The 24849-nt window shown below is 37.2% G+C and overlaps 6 protein-coding genes across 7 annotated transcripts; 2 read left to right on the top strand and 4 right to left on the bottom strand.

Moving 5' to 3' along the window:
* Window positions 1-486: 486 nt before the first annotated feature.
* Window positions 487-4924, bottom strand: LOC110226346 (kinesin-like protein KIN-14M). Of its 2 annotated transcripts, XM_021017657.1 has the most exons (17): window positions 4810-4924; window positions 4230-4501; window positions 3913-4057; window positions 3724-3833; window positions 3526-3645; window positions 3238-3441; window positions 2984-3160; window positions 2822-2896; window positions 2584-2730; window positions 2362-2500; window positions 2176-2285; window positions 1829-1990; window positions 1535-1743; window positions 1361-1442; window positions 1158-1262; window positions 961-1065; window positions 487-880 (listed from the first exon to the last, which is right to left on the bottom strand). In XM_021017657.1, exons 2-17 carry the CDS (start codon window positions 4395-4397, stop codon window positions 701-703), a joined length of 2238 nt encoding a protein of 745 aa, XP_020873316.1. In that variant the 5' UTR covers window positions 4398-4501; window positions 4810-4924; the 3' UTR covers window positions 487-700. The 2 variants fall into 2 exon arrangements, with proteins under 2 accessions (XP_020873316.1, XP_020873317.1); XM_021017658.1 differs by lacking the exon at window positions 4810-4924 and having other exon boundaries at window positions 4230-4573.
* A 3047-nt stretch (window positions 4925-7971) lies between these two features.
* LOC9305646 (disease resistance protein At4g27190) lies at window positions 7972-11666 on the bottom strand. The gene is given in 3 exon segments (XM_021017597.1): window positions 7972-10550; window positions 10553-11075; window positions 11609-11666. Coding segments are annotated over 2 exon segments (2937 nt in total). The 5' UTR covers window positions 11013-11075; window positions 11609-11666; the 3' UTR covers window positions 7972-8073.
* Window positions 11667-12961: 1295 nt separating this feature from the next.
* LOC9303591 (disease resistance protein At4g27190) lies at window positions 12962-15421 on the top strand. Its single transcript, XM_021016829.1, has 2 exons — window positions 12962-13051; window positions 13270-15421. The coding sequence occupies exons 1-2, from the start codon at window positions 12962-12964 to the stop codon at window positions 14800-14802; spliced, it is 1623 nt and encodes a 540-aa protein (XP_020872488.1). The 3' UTR covers window positions 14803-15421.
* On the bottom strand, window positions 15297-16302 carry LOC9305645 (probable histone H2A.3). Its single transcript, XM_002867472.2, has 2 exons — window positions 16030-16302; window positions 15297-15677 (listed from the first exon to the last, which is right to left on the bottom strand). Exons 1-2 carry the CDS (start codon window positions 16216-16218, stop codon window positions 15471-15473), a joined length of 396 nt encoding a protein of 131 aa, XP_002867518.1. The 5' UTR covers window positions 16219-16302; the 3' UTR covers window positions 15297-15470.
* A 1851-nt stretch (window positions 16303-18153) lies between these two features.
* On the top strand, window positions 18154-19921 carry LOC9303590. Its single transcript, XM_002869527.2, has 2 exons — window positions 18154-19061; window positions 19212-19921. Exons 1-2 carry the CDS (start codon window positions 18404-18406, stop codon window positions 19844-19846), a joined length of 1293 nt encoding a protein of 430 aa, XP_002869573.1. The 5' UTR covers window positions 18154-18403; the 3' UTR covers window positions 19847-19921.
* An 835-nt stretch (window positions 19922-20756) lies between these two features.
* Window positions 20757-22790, bottom strand: LOC9305644 (putative anthocyanidin reductase). The gene is made up of 6 exons (XM_002867471.2): window positions 22572-22790; window positions 22220-22390; window positions 21879-22096; window positions 21624-21783; window positions 21318-21528; window positions 20757-21226 (listed from the first exon to the last, which is right to left on the bottom strand). The coding sequence occupies exons 1-6, from the start codon at window positions 22702-22704 to the stop codon at window positions 21055-21057; spliced, it is 1065 nt and encodes a 354-aa protein (XP_002867517.1). The 5' UTR covers window positions 22705-22790; the 3' UTR covers window positions 20757-21054.
* Between the last annotated feature and the right edge of the window lie 2059 nt (window positions 22791-24849).

The following is a 24849-nucleotide window of genomic DNA, read 5'->3' as shown; positions in this document are numbered from 1 at the left end:
TAACTCAGCCAGCCGGAGAAAGTTAAGTCAGCCGTGTCGAAGCAATAACTCAGCCAAAAATTTGACAAATCAACCATCGGGTGAAAACTCAGCCGTAACTTAGGCTGGGTTATGCTCGAAAGTCAGCCATTTTATCATAACTCAGACAGATTTCAGTAAGTCAGCCGTAACTCCAGGCTGGGTTATACTCGTAAGTCAGCCGTTTGCTCATAACTCAGCCTTTTTTCTTAAATCAGCCGCAACATACCGTAACTCAGCCGTCACTGCCGCTATATCGCTCGACGGCTGAGTTCATTAATACACGTCAGCGATTTCTGACGTGGCGACGCGGCTTTGCTGACGTGGCAGTGGCATTCTTTATAATTACGTTTTTTTCTGTAACGTTTAACAGAGGCACGCTGGGTATAAAAAATATACCCGAATTATGATAGTAATAAAAAAAAAATTTGTATGTTTCTGGTAATTTCATATAAAATGTATAACATCTGAGTAAATCTCCCTTAATGAAATGATGCGGTTAATGGTCTCAGAACATTATGATTTTTTCAACACACTAATCCTTCTGATCCAAGACAAGAGTAAAAGATAACAGACCCTTAAAGGCTAATACAAGCTATATACAGATTTAGCACCAACATCAAGTAGTGACCGCATTTGGGTATAAACATAACTTTATTTGTCTGGCTTCCGAGGAGAATTCTCATCCAAGGCTCAAGCGATAATCTAATGGCCTGGCGTTAACATGACGGTGTGCGGTTCCGATCTCACAAGCATTCACTCTTGCTGCAAATCTGAGGGAGCACAGAGACTCACCGGTTGAGGAAGGTTCTGGTGTGATGTTCACAAACATTAGCGTCTTGGAGTCGCCACCTAAACAGGGCTGTTCATAGAATTTCATAAAGTTTCATCACAACACAGAATCTTTGAGCTTCTGTTCAAATGATGATTTTAAATGCTTACCTGAAGAAGATAAGTGAGCTTTGAGTTTCTGAAAGGAACGTGGTCTTCTTTCTTCGCTAAGGCGAATATGACATCGCCTAGAGACGATAAGCTTTTGTTGATTGCCTTTCAGTAAGAAGAAAATAATCATTAAGCCTAATATTAAATCTTTCTTTGTGTCTCTAAAAAATGTATGTATTCAATTTCGCAGACATTACTTGAGTTTCTTTCAGTCTATCACCAGTTGATCCGCTCTTTGATAAACGCTCACTACCCGCAAGATCAATCAGGTTCAAGACACCTTGTACTTGTTGCTCTGTGCTCTGTAAATAAAAAAATAAGATAACCCCAGTGTTGGGTTAGCAGAAACAAACACCAGACTATCAAATGTTGTTGTTGCAGTAAGAAACCCAATTAGTACCTCGTTAAATCCAGAGATCTTTAATGTGAAAACGAAATGGCTTCTAGATGATTGCTCGTTCATCGCGGTCTTCCCAACTGACCTGAAAAAAAATAAAGACACAGTTTGATTCATTAGCAGCTTTCGGTTTTTCTAATAAAGGAATCATTGCCAATCTTCAAAACAGATACTTGCCTGTTTCGAGCTGCGTGGTCTAAGAGGAACGAAACCTGTTTCGAGCTTCGAACATCTACAACAGTAAGTTCCACAACATGTGTGTTCCCACTAGCATCATGTTTGATTGCATATTTCTGAGGAGAAACGCCATTGTCTGCTCTCACAGTTTCCTTGTTTGTTGACAAGAGATCCCGAATTGTTTCGTTGTATATTTCCAACATAGACACCTATACGATAGATATAGGTATAGACCAATCAATAATACTATGAATGTTACATCATCCATTTCTAAGTCTCTAGGAGGTTTGTTACCTGCAACTCATACTTCCAACCCTGTGATCGAAGAGACTGCCTCGTTTGAAATATTTGCTCCAAACATCGAGGAATCAGTCCTTTTTCATCCGGGTTTCCTGGCCTACCCATCATTGTATAAGTTTTTCCAGATCCCGTTTGTCCATATGCAAAAATGCAAACCTGAAAATTGAGTAATAGCACCTTTAGTCCTAGAAGATGCAGTGAAACATAACATTACTCATCATTCACGTGCTTTTTATTGAGCGGTTAGACAGTATTACCAAAATATACGGTGTGAATTCGAGGAATAGATTAATGAAGACATAAGCAAACAGTGAGTTAAACTAAGCTAAAGCAGATAGTACCTTGTAACCGTCAAGAGCACTCTGGACAAGTTGAGAAATCTCTACAAAAACATCTTCTTGTGATGCACTTGGTACAAAAACCTTATCAAATGTAAAACAATGCGATTGCCCTGGCCAGAGCAAACAACAGATGAGTCTCTTTCTTTTTAGCAAAGAATGATCTTTTTTCAGAAGATTTGTTCATACCATTTTGCATCAAGTCAATGCCCCGACCAAGTGCTTCGAGAGATGTAGGGTAGGATATAGTTTTGGCCTCCTCACTAGAATTCTCTCCTGATAGTAGAGGTCTAACCCTACAGAATACGCGGATGTTTCCCTTCAGTTCCTGTAACATTTCATTATTTCAGAATCGGCCAAGCTTGCTCAACATTTCACAAGGGAAATGGACACCAAATGACAAATCATAACCTGTATAGTATTGTGCAACTTCTTCCGTAGTTTTTCTCCTTCAATGAGTTTAAGTTCCGCTTCTTCTAAGCGCCCTTTCAGCTCCATAATGCTTTCCTTTTGCTCTTCAAACTCGTTCATTTTCTCAAAAGTAGACAAATCAGCCACCTACTCATAATAAAAAAATTATGCAACAAGAATTTAGAGATTTTCATATACATTTCGTTTCTATATGTAAAACTCAAGAATGCGATGAGACCTGCAGTTTCCTCTCAGAAGCAACTAATTGATCCTGCAACTCTTGTATCTCCTTATTTTGAACAGAACACTTACTCTGGACAAAAAGATTACACTATCTTAAGAAACAATAATCTCCATATAGATTTTTAAGAAGAGAATACAGGAATGCATCAAGAAAAACCTCAAGCTCATTTATGGTGTCTTTGAAGTCATTTTGCTTGGTTGCTTCAGCTTGCAAAGTTTCAATTTCCGTTATGTGGCGGTCACGGTCATCTTTGACCTGTTGAATCTCAACCTTGAGACTTACAATTTCATTCACCAATTCATCTTTTTGCTTCATGACATCATCTTGAGACACCTAACAAAAACAAGACAGGTCATACCCTGATTTAAACAAAAGTTTACTCTTATTGATCAAGAACGCAGAAAAATCACCTTAGAGGCAGCAAGCTGATCCTGCAGTGCTTTAAACTGACCCTTTAAGTTGCCAATGCTTTCTACAATGCCAGTCCGTTCTTTCTCTCCTCGCTTTATACTTTCATGAGCTTCATCGAGATCACCTTGTAGTTTGCTGTTGTACAGCTGCAAGCTCGAGTTATACTCTTGCAAGAGTTTGTACATGTCATTGACCGCTTGAATCTGGAACGAACAAAAAATCCGGAAAAACATTCAAAGTCAGTCAATACTAATCATTTCCTTTACGGATATTTCTGACTTCCTCACCCTCTGGTTAGCTATTTGAAGCTCTCCTTGCGTTTTTGCTAGCTCTTCTGTGAGGGCAGCTTGTAAACTTTCAACAGCAAGTCTTGCTTCTCTCTCTTTCCCAAGAGATTCATTTGCAGCCTTACACAAAACAATACCAAGTTTAGAAAACCGCAGAAAATGAAACTTACTTATAACTGGAAGTAGCAGTTTTCTTACCAATTTCTCCGTTTGTTCTTTGGCAAGTTGCACCTGAACAGAGGCAAAGTTCTTCCTCAGTTCATCGATTACCATATTAAGCTCCTCTTCCTTTACTTTCAAATTAACCTCTGCAAACAAATGCATACAATATAAGTCTTACTAAATCCCAAATGTTCATAAGAAGAAGCAAATTTGTAACAAACTCACCCAAGTCGGCGCAATGCTTCTCGTTCATCTCCATGGCGTTCTTCAACTTCTCTTGCTCAAATGCGTAATCTAACTCGAGTTCTTGAAACCATCTAATGCAAAGCCTAAGCCTTTTTACATAGTCCATCGTATTCTCACATCTCTCCTGCAAAAACAGCATCCAATTCAGACTTGGAACTTCAAGAAGCACGAGACTAAACTACAAGAAAAGAAAACCCATTTGATAGACTTGCTTATGTAATCGATTGCATGAAGTGAGAGATCTCGATTTCAGACACCAAACCAAACATAAAGATTAGAGAAAAAAAGAGAGAGACCTTGTAATTGTACTTGCTCTTGTACTTGATTCGCTCATGAAGAAGAGTTTCAACATCTTCTCTGGTAAACTCAACGGGACCACCATATTCAGATCCTTCATTACTAGTCAGATCTTTCACCGGAAACGATGGCCGGATTCTTCCATTGTTCGTCATTTCCCCAACCATCTATTGTTATTTTTTCTCTCTAAAAAAGTTAGCTGAAATTCTTCTCGTACCTAATTACACACTCTCTGGATTTGTCTCTTTCACGCCAATTATAAGCATCAAACCTGCAAAAAAAAATGATTTTTATTTTCTTCTCAGAGATCTTTATTTTTATTTGTTTGAAATGATTAAATGGGTATATAAAGACTAAATCGAAAAGGATTGAAACCCGTGAATCAATGGGTTTTTTTTCAATTTTGAAAACAGCAAAGTTGTTACAAAGAGAAAAAATTAAGCAATGATTTGAGCTAAACAACAAAATAGTGAAACACTATCAGTAAAGAAAAACATAAAAGACTCAAACTTTGGGTTTAGCAATTTCATAGAGAACAAAGTCCAGATTTTGAAGTAATTTGTGAGAAAAGAAGAAGACCTTTGTATTATTATCTATCTGGTTGTTTAGCTTAGAAACGGCGATGTGTCTCTCCGTTCTGCTCTCCCGTCGCTCGCTTGCTACTTGTTCTATTTCTGTTGTTTGGTTTTGTTCACAGAGAGAGAGATGAGTGAAGTAGGGCCGTTGATTAGATCTGAATTCGCCGAGCTAGTGCGATCTCATCCGTTGCTTTATTTATTTCCTTTTTTTCAGCAAATTAATTGAATATGTCCCTTTGTACATATGTCAAATACAATTTTTATTTAATTTTCATTTACGTTATTGAATTTGTTTGTGAAACCATTTCTTCCAATAACTCGGATGAAGTCAAACCATCCTTACATTTGTATTTATGTTTTTTCTGATTCTCATATACATTATAGCATTTATTTTTAAGTTTGAAAAATTTGGTAGTTTAAAATTTTTAAAAATCTAAATCTAAATCTAAAGGAAACAATTAATACTAAAGAGTTCCATATATCTTGAAATTCAGATGCGACCAAGAAAATATTGAATTTCAGATGTGAATATTACTGTACTTAACTAACTCATACACAAATTGTGTAGGCGACAACTACATTACTATATCGACTGGTTTGGATGAAGAATTTAACTAAAGCTATTGACAAAAAAAAAAAAAAAAATGAAGAATTTAATCATTAATTGTATGTTGGAAATAACTATAGCTAGATTTTATTCTATGTAGTAGTTGAAAAGTTATTTTATTTTTTTGTCAAAAGTGAAAAAGTTATGTTGTCAAGTAGTACCTACAACAAAAAGTGTGTACTCTGTTTTTATGACTCATGATCTAATATATGGTTTACACATAGGCCTGGACAAAAAACCGCTAACCAAATAACCGACCGAACCGAAAAAAATCGAACCATATCCGAACCGAAGTTTTTAAAATAACCGAATGGTTAGTAAAATTTCCTATCCAAACTAACCAAAACCGAACCAAACCGAATCGATAACCAAACGGTTAACCGAAATATCCAAAAACCTATAAGATACCCAAAAATAATATCCAAAACTATAATTATAAACTCAAATATTAATTATTTTTAGAATCAAAACAATCAAATACTTTAAGTAATCAAAATATCCAAATATTGTTTGTTATATTTGTCGAAGTTAAATACTCTTTTACAAAATTGAATCAAATTTTATTTTTCTTTCTAGCATTTTTCTTTTTTTTTGTAATTTATTTTTTGTATTTTTTTCGGTTAATCAGTTTGGTAGGAACAGGATCCCATCTATCAGGAGCATCTCTTCTCTCAGTTGAGAATTCCTCCGGCATTTCCTTGGCGGATAACTAGAAGTCCGAATCCGTCTCAGTTCCAGGTATTGAAGCGAAAGATGACTCCGTAACAAATGGTCCATTTATTGATTGATGGGCGAACGACGGGAATTGAACCCGCGCATGGTGGATTCACAATCCACTGCCTTCTTCATTCGAAAGGTCGATCATAGCTAGAATTTGTTTGGAGAGGTGGATAGATAGGACGACTAGTTGCTCGATCAGGACGATTGAGTTGCAGTCCTTTGCTCAACCAGTTACACGCCTGTTGAATTGGACTCGCTCCGACGATTCTACATACCGGCCGAAAGAGAATCGAGTACCGGCACCGATGTCCTATTTCGTCTGATTCAACAAGCCTCAACAACGTGTATAGGTTTCAGAATTCCTTAAGAGCTAAGAGGGTGCAGAGACAGCCAAGGAGGTTTGCCTAGAAGCAGCCGCACTCTTTCCTTCAGTCAACCCATCTCCTTTGGTTTAGTGGAAAGAAAACTCTCCTAGCCTTTATATAATATATGCAACTCCTTCTCTTCCTTTCCTTTTCACTCAACAATGAAAGCTAAACTTAGTTTCGGTTATATTCGGTAAATTTCGGTTATTTTGGGTAAAAACCCGAACCAAACCGAACATGATAAAAGTTTGGTTAGTTACGGTTATCTATTTAAATATCCAAACCGAACCGAACCGAACCGAAATTCCTAAATATCCGAATGGTTATTATATTACCATATCCAAACTAACCGAAACCGAACGCAACCGAACCGAAATAGAATGGTTAACCGAATGCCCAGGCATAGGTGCTATACCGGTAATTTCAAAGATTAAATCATAAATGAGAACTATTTCTATAAGCTAATAAAGACTTAACGAGTAGGCCAAAAGAAAAAAGTAACAGCATGTGTCGGTAAAACAGTAAACGTCGGCAACTTGGCATTTTCAGACGATAGATTCTTTTCAGAAAGTGGATTTTTTACTTTTACCTAAATTACCCAAAGCCCAAAGGTAAGTACCAAATTCTCTTTTTGATCGATTCGGTGTCTGACACTCGCAAATCGCAATGTGTCATGTGAAATCTAAGAAGAAAAAAGTTGTTTCAGATTCTGTAAAGGTCCCAGTGACTAAGTGAGGTGGACTCTGTTACTCTAAATTCAGTTTCCATATTAAACTCGATATTGGGTAGTCAGAACATGAGTTGCTTTCAGTGTTTTGTTCAATAACAATGAAGGGAACTCGGAAAAGACGAGACTGTCTTTGACACACAGTTCATGGCGGCAGCTACAGGGAAGGGTCAATGATCATATCATTCGATTCAAATGGTATTGTATTATTTCTGCATTTGCTTCAAGTTCCTTTTAGGTTTTGGAATGCATAAAGCTAGGAGATCTGTTGCTTTGGACTAGAATTAATGTGGCTAGACATAAGTTAGGTTTCGGATTGCAATTTTGGTATAGCCTTTTGTTTCCTGCTACATTTTGTAGTGTCAATGAGGAAAGGGATTTGTTTTGCTTGCATTTCGATCAATGAGGTGATATTGACAAAGCATTTTTCACTGCTGCCATTGTTTTCAGCTTGAGCTTGTCACTATCTTGGTTTGTTTTGACCTTATAGCAATGTTTCTTTCTCATATGAATTTACATTGCCAACTATTGTAAGACAACTAGTCCATTGTCTATATAATTAACTTACATTTTCTAGCTATATGTGACTGATATAAAGAGCCAATGGTTCAATAGATGCATGAGGTTATTATACATTACCTTGGTCCTTGGGGAATGGTGACTAACGAATGCAACATAAGCTTGACTCACAAAATATATATATGCATTGACATAACATAGTTGTTTAGTTTTGCACAAATTCAAACAAAATTAACGAAAAGAACAAAATAGAGAAACAGAGAAGGTAAACACTCTTAGGGTGAGTCTAGAATATCGACTCTTATAGCATTTGAGTTGCTGCATCCGTTATGATAATATAAGCAGAGGAAATTCGTCCACTGGATTGAAAAAAGGTCGAACAGTGGCTAAAGTAGAGGGATCGTCCCATTCCAAACGCTCCCACCAACTCGATTCTCCTTTTATTTTCTTGATTCTTCCACATGTAGAGCTTATGGGTAAACAATTCAGCTGATTACAGTGAATCACTTCCACTTGTTCCAGGCATTCCCAAGCCTCTCCCCAGTTGCATATACTCACAAGATTTGGAAGATTTCTCAGTTTCAAGACACGTAAATTTGGTAGGAAAGGTTCATGGTATATCAAAGCCTTGTGTAGATTCTGCAATGAGTCGCAGTAGCTAATCTCTATCTCCTCCAGTTTTGGGATAGTCAAGAAGTTTCTTTTGCCGAGTAGTGTTCGAAGCTTGCGACACATGGTGATCTCGATTATCTTCAGTGTTTGCAGCCTCAACCCGAGATGTGTTTGTAGTTCTGAGAAGGTTTCCAAGTCAACACGACGCAGATGAAGTTCCTCCAAATTTGGAAGAAGGTCTAGCCTGTCAGAGGATTGTTTTGAAGTTTTAGTGTTTACCATCTCAACCCAAGAATTTGTATTGATGAAAGCGTTCTCAATCGTCAGAGATTTCAAATTCTTGAAACTCCTGTTGTCAATCACCAATTTCTTCATCATTGCTTCGATCCCCTTACAATGGTTTAGTGCTAAAGAGGTTGTATAAGCCAACAGCCACCCGATGGATACTTGTGATACGTTGAGGTGACTTATTGTTAGCCTCCTCTTGTCGTGTCTTGTACGCGAAATGTAAGGAGAGCCAACGACAAGTTGAAATTTCTTCAATCTTTTGATCCAAGTGTTTCTCTTATTTAAAAGAAACGGAGAAGAATGGAGCCTAATAGAAAGAACCTGTAAACGCTGGAGGCATCCTATCTCTTCAACTGTTGCTTGCCCCTTTTGTGTTTCTTCCTGCACGCTCCAGCGGTAATGACTTGATGTCATGTCGAGTGTCTCCAAGCTTGATAACCGCGAAACAACTCTCGCTGGAATGCTTTCAAGGTGAAGTGTTCGTGAAAGGTCAAGGTGTCTGAAGCTCTTTAATTCTTCCAACCCTCTTGGAAATTCGTGGATATGTGTGCCACAGAGATCAAGTAGCTCAAGTTTGGCAAAGGTTTTTAGTGAAGGTAGTTCTACAAGGTTAAAACATTCTCTTAAGAAGAGAGAATGAAGACTGGAAAGACGCAAAAGAGAGCAACTTGGAAATGACTTAATGCGAGTCCCACTTAGATTCAAGATTCGAAGAGCTGGAAATGCTTGCAAGAATCCAATGGGTACTTCCTTTAGAAGAGAGTTTCCTTGTAGCAGTAAGGTTGAGGTTTTGACGCATGACTCTTCTGCGAGATCAGGAAGGCTTTCTAGTTTATTGTTCATCAAAGAAACCCTTCCAAGAGAAGAAACAAACTTATCTTGTCTAATATCTTGCAAACCTGTACCAGACATGACAAGGGAATGGCAATCATCTTGTGAGGAAGACATGATCCATATGGCAAAATCACGGACAACATCGTGCATCTTAACCGTGTCTCTACGAGCACCATCTTCTAACAAACAATAATCCTTTAAACTCTCCACAATTGCGATTCCCTCGTTCATGGATTCCTCTTGGGAACCTTGTTCCTCCATGAATCCTTCAGCCATCCAATATCTTACAAGCTCTGAAACTTCAATAGAGTAGTCTTCAGGAAACAAAGCACAAAGGAGAAAACAAAACTTTGCCTTGCCTTCCAAAAAATCGTAGCTCAATTTCAATGGCTGGAAGATCTTCTCTTCAATGCTTTTGATCCAAGGTACTGATTTACTTAGCTTACTCAAGACATGATTCCACAGCTTGACATTTTTACTTCCCCGCATAGCTGTTCCGACTGTGATGATAGCCAGAGGCAATCCACCACACTCAAGTGAAACGGCTTTTGCAATTGACCTAACATGGTCTGACTTCACAACATCCCCTGCATTTCTGCAAAACAATTCCCAAGCGTCTTCTTCAAGTAAGCAGTCCACTCTAACATCAAGATCTGTTCTCATGCTGCGACAAACCTCTAAAAACCTGGAAGTCAGAATGACTTTTGAACCTTTATTCTCTTCCCTTCGTGGAATGCCCAAAAGATCCAAATCAATGGGTTTCCAAACGTCATCAAGAATGAGAAGAAAGTTTCTCTCTTTCATCAGTCCAACATAAATCCTTCTTGCCAACTTCTCTTCACTTTCTTCCATTTGGGTGTCGATATCCAGTCTCTCCGCAATCTGCTTTTGGACTCCTTTTGGATCAAACTCTTTCGAAACTATTACAAAGATCACCAAGCCAAATGGTTGAGTAGCAGCCTCTTCCCGAAGCTTGTTGTTCAACGTCCTGACCAATGTCGTTTTTCCTACTCCTCCCATGCCCCAAACACCAATCTTTTGGGTTTTATCGCTTATCAAACCATCTCTAATTTGGCCAACATATTTGACGCCATTGTTTGATGAACAACTGAGACCCCTCGAACATGTTCAACTCTTTCTGGTGTAGATTCCACAGAAAGCATGTCGACAAACTCTCTGCCATCCTTCTCAAGCATTTTCACTTCATCGAGAATCTTGACAAGTTTCCTACTCATCCTAGATCTCAATGACATACCACATGAAACCCGTTCCTCAAGTTTTAACCTTGCTTTAGAGATAACTTCTTCTGCTTCTCTTTGCCAACGCATTAGCTTGAGTCTCAAGGGTTTATCTTTGGTCAGCAAAGTTTCATGATCTTCACTCATGTTACCCTTAAGCTTTGTCAATCTCTCGAGTGAATCATTAAGAGCTTTGACGTTTGATTTGAACTTTATTGCATTAGCGACTCTTGAGAACGTTGAGACGTACATCAAACGCAAAGTCTCACCAATGACAGGGGCTAAACACTCCATGGTGGAGTTTTAGTTGAACCAGCAACACAGAGCCAACACCAACTTCAAAAAGAACTTTGAGATCTGCAATAAAGGATGACGTTTAGTTGTAAGTTGGCACTAAACCTACATTTTTTCCACCTACTACAATCCGATCTATTTAGAATGTTCAAAGAGATAAACTACAAAAAAAGTATGAAAATCCTAATCCATATGAATCGAGCTCGGAAGATCGTGTTAATAAGACTAAAGGAAATAGCAAGAGATTTACATTTCCATCATAGAAGTGTGTGATCGATTCTCTTAAAATTTAATATTATTATTTAGTGCGTTATATCATAGTAAATCACTTTGGGGTATTTTTTTTTTCTTTTTTTGGATGGAAAAAACTTTGGAGTATTTTTAATAATACACAAAATTCTGTTTTTAATTTTTTATAAAGTGACACAATGATAACGTCCGTGATGTCTGCAACATATGTTTAAAGCTTTTGTTTTTCTTATTTCACTGAAAAAATAATTCAAATTTAAATCATATGCAGAAATTTTTAAGAAACTAATATTTTATCTCCAAAATTAAACTTTAAAAAAATGTAATCAGAATAGTATTGAACTTACCATTAAAATTCCATGAGCGATCCGGAGGGCGTGAGGAGAATATCCATTGAACTCCAACTCCACTTTTGCTAGCGGAAATAGAATGTGAAAGGATCACTAATATAAAGGACTCCATTGTCATACATCATGCAACCACGACTTTTGAAGGTTTGATTTAGTAAAGAAACTAACAAAGAAAGGCTCCACTTTGATGGTTGGACTTTGTGCATTGGTATTTTAAGTTGCCACTGGAGTTTTATTTATTTATGGATGGTTAAGTCTTCTTTTTTATCAAACTCTTTCAAACATATTGATCATATTAAACGTTTCCCACTTGCATGGGAAAAATGAGTTATTTGAATAATTTAAGGTTACCCTGACAACATAAAGAAATTTTCTTTACTCGAGGGTGAACGTTGAAAATATCCAAGTTAATCACCGTGTCTCATACTCATGTCTCATGGAAACAAGTTCTTGACTATCTATATAATTGTCTAACAAATTAGTTGATTATTCACTCCAAAAGATACATCGGCCACAATAGACATGTTCTGCAACCCTGTCGCACTCCTAGGCTACTCTAATGGCATGTATGAACTGTTTTCCGAGATTTTGCCATGTTTTCCCCCGCACAACGGTGCCATTCTCTTCTCTACGATGTACCTTCTGAAATTTTGCTGGTTGTCTCTGTTCCGAAAATGAAGAAGAAAAATTTCTGCTTCGCCATGGCAAAAAGAATCTATGGCTAGCATCACAAACTATACATGGCCAGCACTTATGGAGACTCTATAGATGATACTAAGATGTATGTTAACTAGCGCCGCTAAGTTAATTAGTAGAAATCATAAAGGAGATTCAAAAAATCTTTGTGTGCCAGATTAATTATTTCATATATCCTAAATTACTATAGCCAATGACTTTCATCAAGAATCTACTTAAAAACCAAATTTCAGCTGTACTAAATTTCGTTTGATTGACATTTGCAATAAGGAGATCTAATGCTTCTTTAATGCCAAACAAAGGATTTCATGGCCGTGGAAATTTCTGAGGCCACAACAGACTTCAGAAAGTTTTCTAGTTGAGCAATGATGCGGGAAATGTAGAAATAGGCTGCAAATCGTCATTGCTACCTATCATGAAGTGCCTCCATGCTCACGTGTAAGTACTTAGTTCTTTGTTTTTCTTACTCCATCAAATTTGCTATATATCAGTCTAATTTTTATGTTACATGGGATTCCTCACAAAAATAGCATTTGAAGGAAGACAATTGAAATATGTCCTAACCGGAACCATTAGTCGACCCTAACAGAGTTCTGAAATATTTAAAGTAGAAAGTTTCAACGAATATACCAGAAGACTTACTAGTAGCTGAAAATGGAGAAAGAGTCTTCAAGGCAAGTTTCAAAGAAACTTCAAAAGCCAACTCATCATTGCCCGAACGAATCTCAAGCTATCAACATCAATGTCTTGTTATTTAATTATAGAGACCATTATAGAGATTTGCCATATGGGTCATGTCTTCCTCGCAAGATGATAGTCACTCTCTTGTCATGTCTGGAGGATATTTTTGATCATTCATTTAATTATAGAGATTTGCCATATGGGTCATGTCTTCCTCGCAAGATGATAGTCACTCTCTTGTCATGTCTGGAGGATATTTTTGATCATTCATTTAATTATAGAGATTTGCCATATGGGTCATGTCTTCCTCGCAAGATGATAGTCACTCTCTTGTCATGTCTGGCATAGGCTTGCGCGAGTTTCCATTGGAGAAGTATTTTCCTTCTATCCGAAGAGTTTCTTTGATGAACAATAAGCTTAAAAAGCTCCCCGATCAGGTGGTAGAGTGTGTTGAACTCTCGGCTTTACTGCTACAAGGAAATTTTCACCTTGAGGCATTACCTGTGGGGTTCTTGCTATCTTTTCCAGCACTTCGGATTCTGAATTTAAGTGGGACACGCATAAGTTCATTGCCTCTATCCCTCAGCGAGCTTCATGAGCTTCGATCTCTCATCTTGAGAGACTGCTACTACCTCGAAGAAGTTCCTTCCCTCGAAAAGCTTACAAAAATTCAAGTTCTGGATCTCTGTGCCACTCGTATAAAGGAATTGCCAACAGGGTTGGAAACTTTGAACAGCTTGAGACTACTTGACCTCTCCCGAACACATCACCTCGAAAGCATTCCAGCTGGAATCATCCAACATTTATCGAGTTTAGAGGTTCTAGACATGACGCTTAGTCATTTCCACTGGGGCGTCCAAGGACAAACTCAAGAAGGGCAAGCAACACTTGAAGACATTGCGTGTCTCCATTGTTTATTGGTTCTCTCCATCAGGGTTGTATGTGTTCCACCTCTTTCCCCTGAATACAATTCTTGGATAGAAAAGTTAAAGAAATTCCAGTTGTTTATTGGCCCAACTGCAAACTCCTTACCTAGTAGACATGACAAGAGGAGAGTGACAATAAGTAGTCTCAATGTTTCAGAGGCATTCATTGGGTGGTTGCTAGTGAACACAACTTCCCTAGTAATGAACCATTGCTGGGGTCTCAACGAGATGCTGGAAAACTTGGTAATTGATAGCACAAGTAGCTTCAACGTTTTGAGGTCTCTAACGGTAGATAGTTTTGGTGGAAGTATAAGGCCCGCTGGTGGATGTGTCGCGCAGCTGGATCTTCTACCTAACCTCGAAGAACTTCATCTGCGTCGTGTAAATCTGGAAACCATTAGTGAGCTCGTGGGTCATCTGGGGTTGAGATTTCAGACACTGAAACATCTAGAAGTCAGCAGATGTAGCCGGCTTAAATGCCTTCTCTCGTTAGGGAACTTAATCTGTTTCCTGCCGAACCTACAAGAGATACACGTTAGCTTTTGTGAAAAGCTTCAGGAGCTGTTCGACTATTCTCCAGGAGAATTTTCAGCCTCCACTGAACCCTTGGTGCCTGCTCTGCGTATCATAAAGCTGACGAATCTCCCGCGGTTAAACAGATTATGTAGCCAAAAAGGGTCCTGGGGATCTTTAGAACATGTGGAAGTGATAAGATGCAATCTTCTCAAGAATCTACCCATTAGCTCAAGTAAAGCTCATAAAGTCAAAGAAGTAAGAGGAGAAAGACACTGGTGGAACAATTTATCTTGGGATGATAACACTACAAGAGAAACCCTTCAACCTCGTTTTGTACCAGCTGATGGAAATATACTAACTGGCTCTCTTTGAGTCTATTGTGAGCAGATCTCCCACAAATATTAAGAGAGATTAGAAGCTTCTCCAGTTTCTAATAGATCATAATCACATTGCTGAGGAGCTTTTCTAGCTACAATGTAATCATGGACTTACAGATGCATAATAGTTGCCTCACTTGCAATCTCCTGTCAATGGAGCTGCAGCTTAAATCCAATAGAGAGAGCAGAGGCTTCTGCAGTTTCAATTCAAATAGAAGATCCCATGGCTGAGGACCTTCTGGAGGGACAATGTAAATCATGAACCTGCAGAGAATTCAAATTGTAAAAAAGTTTGAGCTGTGTGATTCCTCTTAGCCACTGATACTTAGAAAACGTGAGTGTCATTTTTATTGCACTTGTTATTTCCTTTTATCAAGTAAATTTAAAAGATTTGCTCATTGGCTCTAGGAAAGAAGAGCTCGTCAACATAAAACATTACGGTAAAACTTGATTTCTGTCATGAATTGGCCATTCTATTCCATGGAACAGTTAAGCAAATAGAGAACAATATTCTTCATCTATTCACACAAAGTGAAACAAAGTTATCCTTAACAACTAGTACAACCACACAGCTGCCATTACTGCAGAGGAAAAGCAAATAAAAAAAAAAAAAACAAAAACAGTCCTAAGCATTATCTGATATCAACCATTTTCCAGCTTTCCCTAATCTTCCTCAGTAGGCTTAGAGGGACCAGACTTCTTGGGGAGAAGGAGATTATGGATGTTAGGCATCACTCCTCCATTAGCAATAGTCACATCTCCAAGTAGCTTGCTTAGTTCCTCATCGTTCCTCACAGCAAGTTGAATGTGTCGAGGAACAATACGGGTCTTCTTGTTATCTCTTGCTGCGTTCCCAGCGAGCTCAAGAACCTATAGAAATTCAGTTCCCATGAACACATGTTTACATATCCAAAGCAAAAACTAAGTGAACAACAAAACCTCTTGATTATGGTAACTCAAATTGGTAAAGAACAAAATCTAACCCTAATTTCGATCAGCACAAGAAGCAAAATTTGAGACTCAAACCACACACAAAATGGCAATTTTCCTCAAAAAAAAAGTAAAGAAACCAATGCATTCTAAAATATTTCCAATTTCGCACAAAATCAACCAAAGGGGTCATTAAAATCTAAAATCCAGAACACTAGATGCGAGAGATGCAAGCCAAAACCATCCCTTTCGGCAAAAATTAAACAGGCGATCTATATATGAGAATGATTACCTCAGCGGCGAGGTATTCAAGAACGGCGGCGAGATAGACCGGAGCTCCGGCACCAACACGCTCGGCGTACTTACCGGCTTTCAAAAATCGAGCGATACGACCCACAGGGAATTGAAGCCCAGCCTTGCTACTACGAGAAGTAGACTTCTTCGCCGCACCAGATCCAAGTTGTTTTCCCCGACCCGCCATTTCTACTACCCAAGAAAAATAAGTATGGACGAAGCGTAACTGAGAATTTTCTGTCACAAAAAAAAAAAAAAGCAATAATGAATTTCAGCAAAACCCGCCATGATGATTAATATAGTGGGGAAGAAAGTATTTCTCACCAATGATATGACACTGCATGGATCAATAATCTGCACCGTTAGATTGTTTTATCTTTAACGGACATGATTTCAGTCTCGTGCTCCCACCACTTTGTCATTTTTTTTTTTCTCCGGCAATTTAAATGGATATATGGCCCAAGTTGGGCTTGTTATATATATAACTATATAAGCCCTCCTTTTTATTTGAACATTATTCGGCCCAAATGTAATTTTCTTGTTTATATTTTTCTTATTTATCAAAAACCCAAAGAAGTTATAGTGTGTTGTACAGTAGCTTGTTTAGAACGTCCTAATCCTACTATGTGGGTTTAAATTTTAGTCCTAGGCGTTCGGGTGTCCGATTCCGGTTCGGTTTATAAATAACTAATATTTTGGATATATAATTATATTTCAGGTATTTTCGAATATTCGAAATATTTCATCGGTTCGGTTCCGGTTCTAAAATTTAGGATCCATTCAGTGTTTTCAAATTTTCGGTTCGATTCGGTTTGGTTTTTTTTTTCGATTTTGATTATGTACATTCGGTTTGGTTAATTTGCTCAAGTCTATTAAATTTGGATAGTAACAGTTGAAAGTTGTATGACATGTTGTGGTGGCTGAAAATCCCACAGATCTTTTCATTTAGTAAGAAATCAAGCTTTGGGAGAAAAAAGAGTTGTGAATAATTTATACAACGAGTATACGACAAAAGAACTACAATTGTCAATAAAGTTTCAAAATCAAGCTAATTTTTCCGAAGATGGATAACAAAGAAAGTAAACCCACTAGAGACATTTGAAAAGTGCGTGTCATGGACATGGTGGGATGGTTATGATGTTACCAACCTTTCATACAAAAGATCGGTGGATCACAACACTTGAATTGTTCTTTAGTGTAGGATGTCGAAATGTCTTTAATGCTTCAACATAGTCATTATTCGTGTTACGAAAGAAAATGAAAAAGTAATTGGAAATTTATGAAAACATACAGCTTTTTAGATTATTGTGGAAATGAGATCTTCTGAAAAAAATGACAATAATACGTTCTGCAACTCCAAAAGTTAAATTTCATTTTTGTATTCGTTGGTCTTGACAAATCAATACTTCCAATCTTTTTTTTGTTTCTTGACTCGAATGGTTGTTCGAAGGACAAACACATATTGTGGAAGTATCGTTGTCCAACAGTATATGAAAATTTAAATAGTTTAAATACTTTTTTGTATTTAAACTATTTAAATACAAACAAGTTTAAATACAATTCAAACAGCAAAACTATGCAAACATATTGGAAGCATTAGATTTGGGAAATGTGAGATTGTACATACTTGTATTTTTAGTCTGAAGACAACCAAATCTACTGTGGCCTCGTGAGTCAAATAGTACCATAGATATCTAAGTTACCTAAGTACGATAACTGTTGTCTTGAGTCTTGACGTATCAAACAACATAAAAGAAAATTTATTAGAAGTAAATACGAACTCCATTCAAATTTCTTTATATCGGTTTCACACTATTTGTTCCATCCATTTTACGTTAAACCACATTTATTCCGCTTGGTTTGTACTTTGCGTTGTGCTGTCCATATTCAAGACTTTTAATATTACCATCAACCCATGTCTTTTTTTTTTTTTTTTTTTTTACGTCTAGGAATTATATATTAGAATGGTTAAACGTTTTTACCACACAATCTTGAAGCATTCAACGCATGTCTCCAAATACATATGAATTCAACAATGATGAAAAAACAAACATTATTGGGAGTCTAAAATACATTTTTGGGAGTATTTTCCTGTCATAATCCCTAATTTTAAATTTTATGTATTTTTTTTTTTTTTGGGACAAAATTTTATGTATCGTCTTAGCTTCAGAGTTCTGACGACAAAAACTCTAATAATAATTTATTTTCCTTCCTTTACTATCTCTCCCTAGAAAATTGCCAGAAGAAGAAGCTTCTCCAATTCAAAAAATAGAAACTCTCTACCATTCATTTCAATTTTTGCTTCTTAGGTCACTTTTTTTTTGCTTCTTTCGTTCTCCATTGTCTTTAGAAGACAAAACAGAAGAGAAAAAATGGAAGCTTCAAGCACAAGAAGCGAGAAGAAAAAGAAGAAGACGATTCAGAGAGAAAATACCGATATTCAGAAGATCAAAAAGCTACCCAGTGTTTGGTTTTCATTGAAGAAATCTCTCCCCTGCAAATCTGATGTCTCCGATGTCCACATTCCGAGATCCAGAAAAGAGCTCACTCCCATATCCACTAAGAGAACAACAACCACCTCCGGAGGAGGAGTCGGTGGCCGGTCCGGTTGTTCCAGATCCATAGCCAATCTCAAAGACGTAATCCATGGAAACCAACGGCATTTGGAGAAGCCGCTTTGCTCTAGCCCTCGTTCTATTGGAAGCAGCGAGTTTCTCAATCCCATTACTCACGATGTAATCTTTAGCAACTCCACCTGCGAGCTCAAGATCACCGCCGCCGGAGCAACTGAATTCGTGGGGACACTGACGCCAGGGACGCCAGTGAATTACTCTTCTTCACGCCGGAGCCAAGCGTCGAGAAAGGCTTCTTCTTTAGACAAAGAAGGATTAGGGTTTCACCAAAGCAGAAGAGAGAGAGATAGAGATTCCGCCATTAATGGAGACAATTCCTCTGTTTCTTGCCATAAATGCGGCGAGAAATTTAGCAAACTCGAAGCTGCAGAAGCTCATCATCTCACCAAACACGCCGGTAAATAATCAATCTCATTGCAAAAATTTCCCCAAACTTCATCTTCGAATTTCATACTTTTATAGCAAAGGTGTTCCCAAAGTTCGTAAATTTCATCTTCGAATTTCACAATTAGGTTACAGAGATTCATTTTAACCCAAATTTATTCAGTGACTGAGCTCATGGAAGGAGACTCATCGAGGAAAATTGTGGAGATAATCTGCAGAACAAGCTGGTTAAAGACAGAGAATCAAGGCGGGAGAATCGACCGGATCTTGAAAGTGCACAACATGCAAAAAACCTTAGCAAGATTCGAGGAATACAGAGATACGGTGAAGATCAGAGCAAGCAAGCTACAAAAGAAGCACCCGAGATGTATCGCCGACGGAAACGAGCTTCTCAGGTTTCACGGCACCACCGTCGCTTGCGCTTTAGGGATAAACGGGTCGACGAGTTTGTGTTCGTCGGAAAAATGCTGCGTTTGTCGGATTATACGAAATGGGTTCTCGGCGAAACGGGAGATGAATAACGGAATTGGGGTTTTTACTGCGTCGACGAGTGAGAGGGCGTTTGAGTCAATTGTGATTGACGACGGTGGTGGTAGTGATCGGAAGGCGTTGATAGTGTGTCGGGTGATTGCCGGGAGGGTTCATCGGCCGGTGGAGAATTTAGAGGAGATGGGTGGGTTATTGAATGGGTTTGATTCTTTGGCCGGTAAAGTTGGGTTGTACACAAATGTTGAGGAGCTTTATTTGCTCAATTCTCGAGCGTTGCTTCCTTGTTTTGTGCTGATTTGCAAACGTTGAACCAAACTTTCGATGAAAGAAATGGCAAGTTTTGGTTGATAAGTTGTGTTAACTAGAGAGTTTCGAAAACGCAAATTTGGTATTTTGGTAATCGTAGCTTTCAGAAAGAAATGTTTTTAAGCAAAACTTCTAACAAAATGATTGAAAACTTTTTGCTAGTATCATTTACACTCTTTTGAACAACGTTTTAAATAAAGAAGCTAGTATATTTTTGGCTTGCATCATTTTCAGGTTTTCTTGTTACTTGAGTTCAAGTTTCTATTTGCATACATAAAAGATTTGACTAACTTTTGGTTTGGTAAATTCATGTGCATTTCTTCTTGAAACCAAGTGATGTGAAAAGTCTTTAGATTTGTAGCAAAACATTTGTTTACTTGTAAGTTGTAACCTCAAGCTCAAAAAGTAAGGCTTTTATTCATATTGTGTTGAGACTGATCCTCTAAGTTGAAAAAAGACGAAATGTTTTTGTTCGTGGTGTAATAATTGATGTTATGGGTTCATGTGAAGAGGGAATAATGGGGTTGTTGCACGAAATAAAGGAATGGAGGTTGAAGAGCGTCAGATAGAGGCTTTGTTTCACGGGTGGAGAATATTGGTAAATGCCAAATTCCAGACAATAACTGGTAAACAAATAGTAAGTCTCAAAGAAGAGATAAATTGATCATTTTTTAATGCCCTTTTTATGCCTTCATCGTGTAAGAAACTTTGCGCAGGGTAATGAACTCTAGTAAATGAAAATGGAATTGGTGAACTTTTGTTTCCCACAATTAATTAGCGGCTTGAGCTAAACTAAAAAATCAAATTTGAATCATAAAAAGAAAAGATTAAATTCTGCTTACATCAAACATGTCTATGGTCGTGCTTTTGTTTCTTATTGAAACGATGAGCGAACAAGAGAACAAAAAGAACATAAATCGTAGCTAGCATATTATTTGAAAAGCTAAATGGTCCATACCTATTTGCAAATGCACTGAGACAAAGCTTGCATCAAAAGTGACGACAAAACTAGAAGTACTTAGAACACAATTAGAACTTCGACTCTGAGCTAGTAGGATCCATCATTTTAAATGTTCAAACATATTAAGATGACAGAGTGAACAGTGACCATTAAAAACAAAAAAAAATGGGATTGAAAACACTTTATAAATAGATTCTAAGAATCATAATAGTCCAATCCAGTAAAACAAAGAAGATAATCGCTGTTGATCTTAGTGCTTTAGTTTGTGGTTCATGGTAGGGAACTTAAACTTGATAGAAGCATCAATTGTCTGATCAACAATTTCTTCAATACCATATTTGTACTCAAAACCCAATTCTCTTAACTTCTTTGAAGAAATTATAGGCTTCATACATTGTCTGTCTTTGTCGTCTTCATTTACCCTACAAACCAAGAATAATAATTTAAAAAAATCTATAGTCTGAATAAATCAAAGAAAGAATTGATAAAAACACTAAAGATTGTAGAACTTACTTTAGAACTTTACAAAGATACTTCTTAGAAAAGTGATGAAGCATCAATTCATGCATATCAATATTGTCAACACAACATATATATTGACCTTTAGCCTTTGTCTGTTCCATCAAAAACAGATGCGCTCTGCAAATATCTTCAATGTGTACCAAAGCAATCGAACCCATTCTTTTGTTCACAGCTGATAATATTGGAAACAACTTTGAGTCACCTGTTTTGTCATAATGTAAGCATCAAACTGGTTGATTAAGCCCAACATTTTTAACTTATATATCACAATGGAAAATGTTTGTGTTATAAATGGACCTGTTATTGGGGATAAGAGAACTTGAACGCTTGATGGGACATTAGGAGTAAGAAATGGACCTGAAACAGTAGTTGTAATGACTGAAACAAGATCCATTCCTCTCTCTTTTGCATATCTAAATGCTTCTTCCTCTGATACGAGCTTCGATAGTACATAAATCTATCGCACACACGAAATTTAAACTTGTTAACGATGCCGCACAATGAGATTGCAAGGCATTTTAACCTAACTATACTATTGTAATAGTATTTTACCCATCCACTTGCTTGTGTTTTAATGACATGATCAACATGAGCCTTGCAAGTTTCATCCACGAAAGATGTCATCCGTTCATTATCATCTTTGGCAGTGAGAGTGCTGATGGATGATGTGAAGACAACTCTTTTGACTGACTTTGACTTAAGACAAGAACCAAGAACATTCCGTACGCCTTTTACCGCCGGATCTATGACTTTGCTCTGGACATAACTCTCTGCCCATTCAATCCAACAAAACCCGGTTTTTATCGGTTAGCTTCCAATACTTACGGGTTGAGAGCGGTTTAGGCAATGTGCCAAAAAACAGAAAAATGATCGGTGCAACAAAAAGGTCGTACCGAGATTGACGTGATCTGATGAGATATCAAACTCCATGGAAGCGGCGACATGGAAGACGCCGTCGCAGCCCTTAAAGGCCTCATCGAAGCTGCCGTCATCTTGAAGATCCGCTTGGAATAATCTAAGCCGTTCATTTTCCTTCCATTTAGATTGAAAGTATTGAGATTTTCCTGTCAAGACGAATAAAAAGCTTTTTAGTTTAACTATGAAGACTTCAAATTACAAAAAAAAACAGTCCAAGTTTTAGTCAAAATAACCAATTAATTCACATGTGTTTTAAAAGATTGTGTAAACTACCCAGGATTCGATATAAACAAGACACGGACAAAGTTTGAAAACAAAAAAAAATACCAAGATCTCTGAGAGTGGCATGGACTGTGTAGCCTCCTTCGAGAAGAGACTTAACCAACCAAGAACCTATGTATCCACTTGCACCCGTCACGCAATACGTCGTCGCTTTGCTTTCCACTCCTTGCAATTCCATCACTCTCTCTTCTTCTCCTCGAAATGCCAACTTTTCAGTGCAGATTATTATTAATTGGCTTGTAACGATAAGTTATTAAATTATTTTTTCTGTGATATAGACAGGCAACTTTTTTTTTTTTAATCTTTTTGGCATATTATTATATTTGGTAATATTGGAATTTTTGGCGATTTATCATAGTGCAACATCATTCATTGAGACGGGATCGAAAAGGGAAAAAAATCTCGCAATAGTCATTTCCAGCAAAACGGCTCAGTGTTGTGTTTGTTTTGTCTTCTCTCTTCCACATGACATGAGAAAGGCTTCTAACACACATTGTATTTAAAAGAGATGGGCTCTAGTATGGGCTAACTGGGCCGGGCCATTAACCCACACTTTATTCAATAATTTAAACGAATCCATATTGTGTGTGACACATCATTAGCACTACAATTTTTCTGAAAATTTGGTTCAACACCTCATATCTTTCTTTGTTATACCCTAGAATCAAGAAAATATTAGTCTTAATAAAATCAACCAGCTCAACCGGATTGCAGATCAGTTTTAACTCATTTTCGTCCTAGTGTGGGACGGACTTAGATTCACAATGATAACCCTATACATACTTGGTACATGCATTATGTGTATACACAGTCATACATACATATATAAAAACGTAAATGTGCACAATGATGAAGGGGTGGGTGATGTCTGGTGAATAAAAAGGAGGAAAAGTTGGTTCTTACATAGACACAAATCTCTTCATGGGGACACCGAAAAAAAAAGACCCTTATCTTTTATACCCACTCATACGCACACACAAATCCACAATAACCACCAAACCTATAGTATATTCATTCATTACTAAGAATCTATGACTGCAACACACACCACGATTCAACAATAAAAGGGAATAATATTATCTTGACAACCCAATTTAGAAAACATTCTTTTTGAAAGAAAAAAAGAAAAGAAAATGTTCCTTCTTATTATCGTCATCTTCATCTTCTTCGATCGTCTTCTTCCTCCAATTGATCGCACTAAGTAGACAGCCCAAAAGCTCTTCCCAACATTCCATTGGCCCACGACAAACTCTTTAAAGCTTAAAGCTTTTCCCATTTATGAGTTTGGTATTTAATTCAACTTTAATATTAGTCCATAATTTAACGGCGTTGTGTTTTTGCCACTGATATTTCGAAGAAGAAGCAACAAACATTATCGTCATCGATAACCATTTACCAAATTCCTCGTTACATAATTCAATGGATGCAATGGAATGTGTCTAACTAAAATTCTTAACCTCCCCTTTATTTTAGTGAACTAGTTTTTCCTTTTAATTATAACATTATTTTACCCTATATATGTGCCTCAGTGCCTATAGCTAGCTATTACGATGTACATCACTACATCTTTACAACTCTAAATTTTTCACTTTGTGGTCTTAATTTTGTTCCCCACCTTCTTTGGTTTCTAACAAAAGTTTATCTACCTTTCTTCTTCGTATTATATTCCATTTCTTTTTCAACATATTCCGTATTATTTATCCTTTATTATTGTCAACCATAATAATAAAAGGGCACTAATTACCCTGGCAAAAAAGCAAGGATTTTGTCATGGAGTCATCGAAACATTCCATCCTTAAACTATTTATTCTTTAAGGAAAAAAAAAAACAATTTACTCTTCTACACTCTTCCCCACGTTTCTAGAAAGCTTCTCATTACCAAAACCAGCTATATCATTTTTTGGTATGATGCATTGTCACACTTCTCAATAGGATGAATCTATTTGATTTCACTATCAATCATATACTCCATCTATACTCCATCTGTTTCACAAAGAGTGTCATTCTACCATTTTTCACACAAATTAAGAAAAGTAAACAAATTTTATTTCTACCCCTTATTAATACACTAAATAATGCTCTCTCTCTAATTAATAAGCTAAAATAGTAGGGACAAAAAAGAGAATTAGTATTTAAACATGCATTGAAAACACAAAACGACATTCTTTGTGAAACGAGATTAAAACCTTAAAACGACGGAGGGAGTATAAACTTATATGTATTGTATCATATGTGCTCTTTAGTAATTGTTGTTTTATGTTGGGCCAAGATCCTAATCAGCATAACTCATAGCATAATTTCACGCTTATGAGATTTCATTTTA

This window comes from Arabidopsis lyrata (genome assembly GCF_000004255.2).
Source record: "Arabidopsis lyrata subsp. lyrata unplaced genomic scaffold ARALYscaffold_7, whole genome shotgun sequence".
NCBI lineage: Eukaryota > Viridiplantae > Streptophyta > Magnoliopsida > Brassicales > Brassicaceae > Arabidopsis > Arabidopsis lyrata.
The sequence above is the reverse complement of the archived record's forward strand: the minus strand, read 5'-3'. Positions and strand labels throughout refer to the sequence as shown.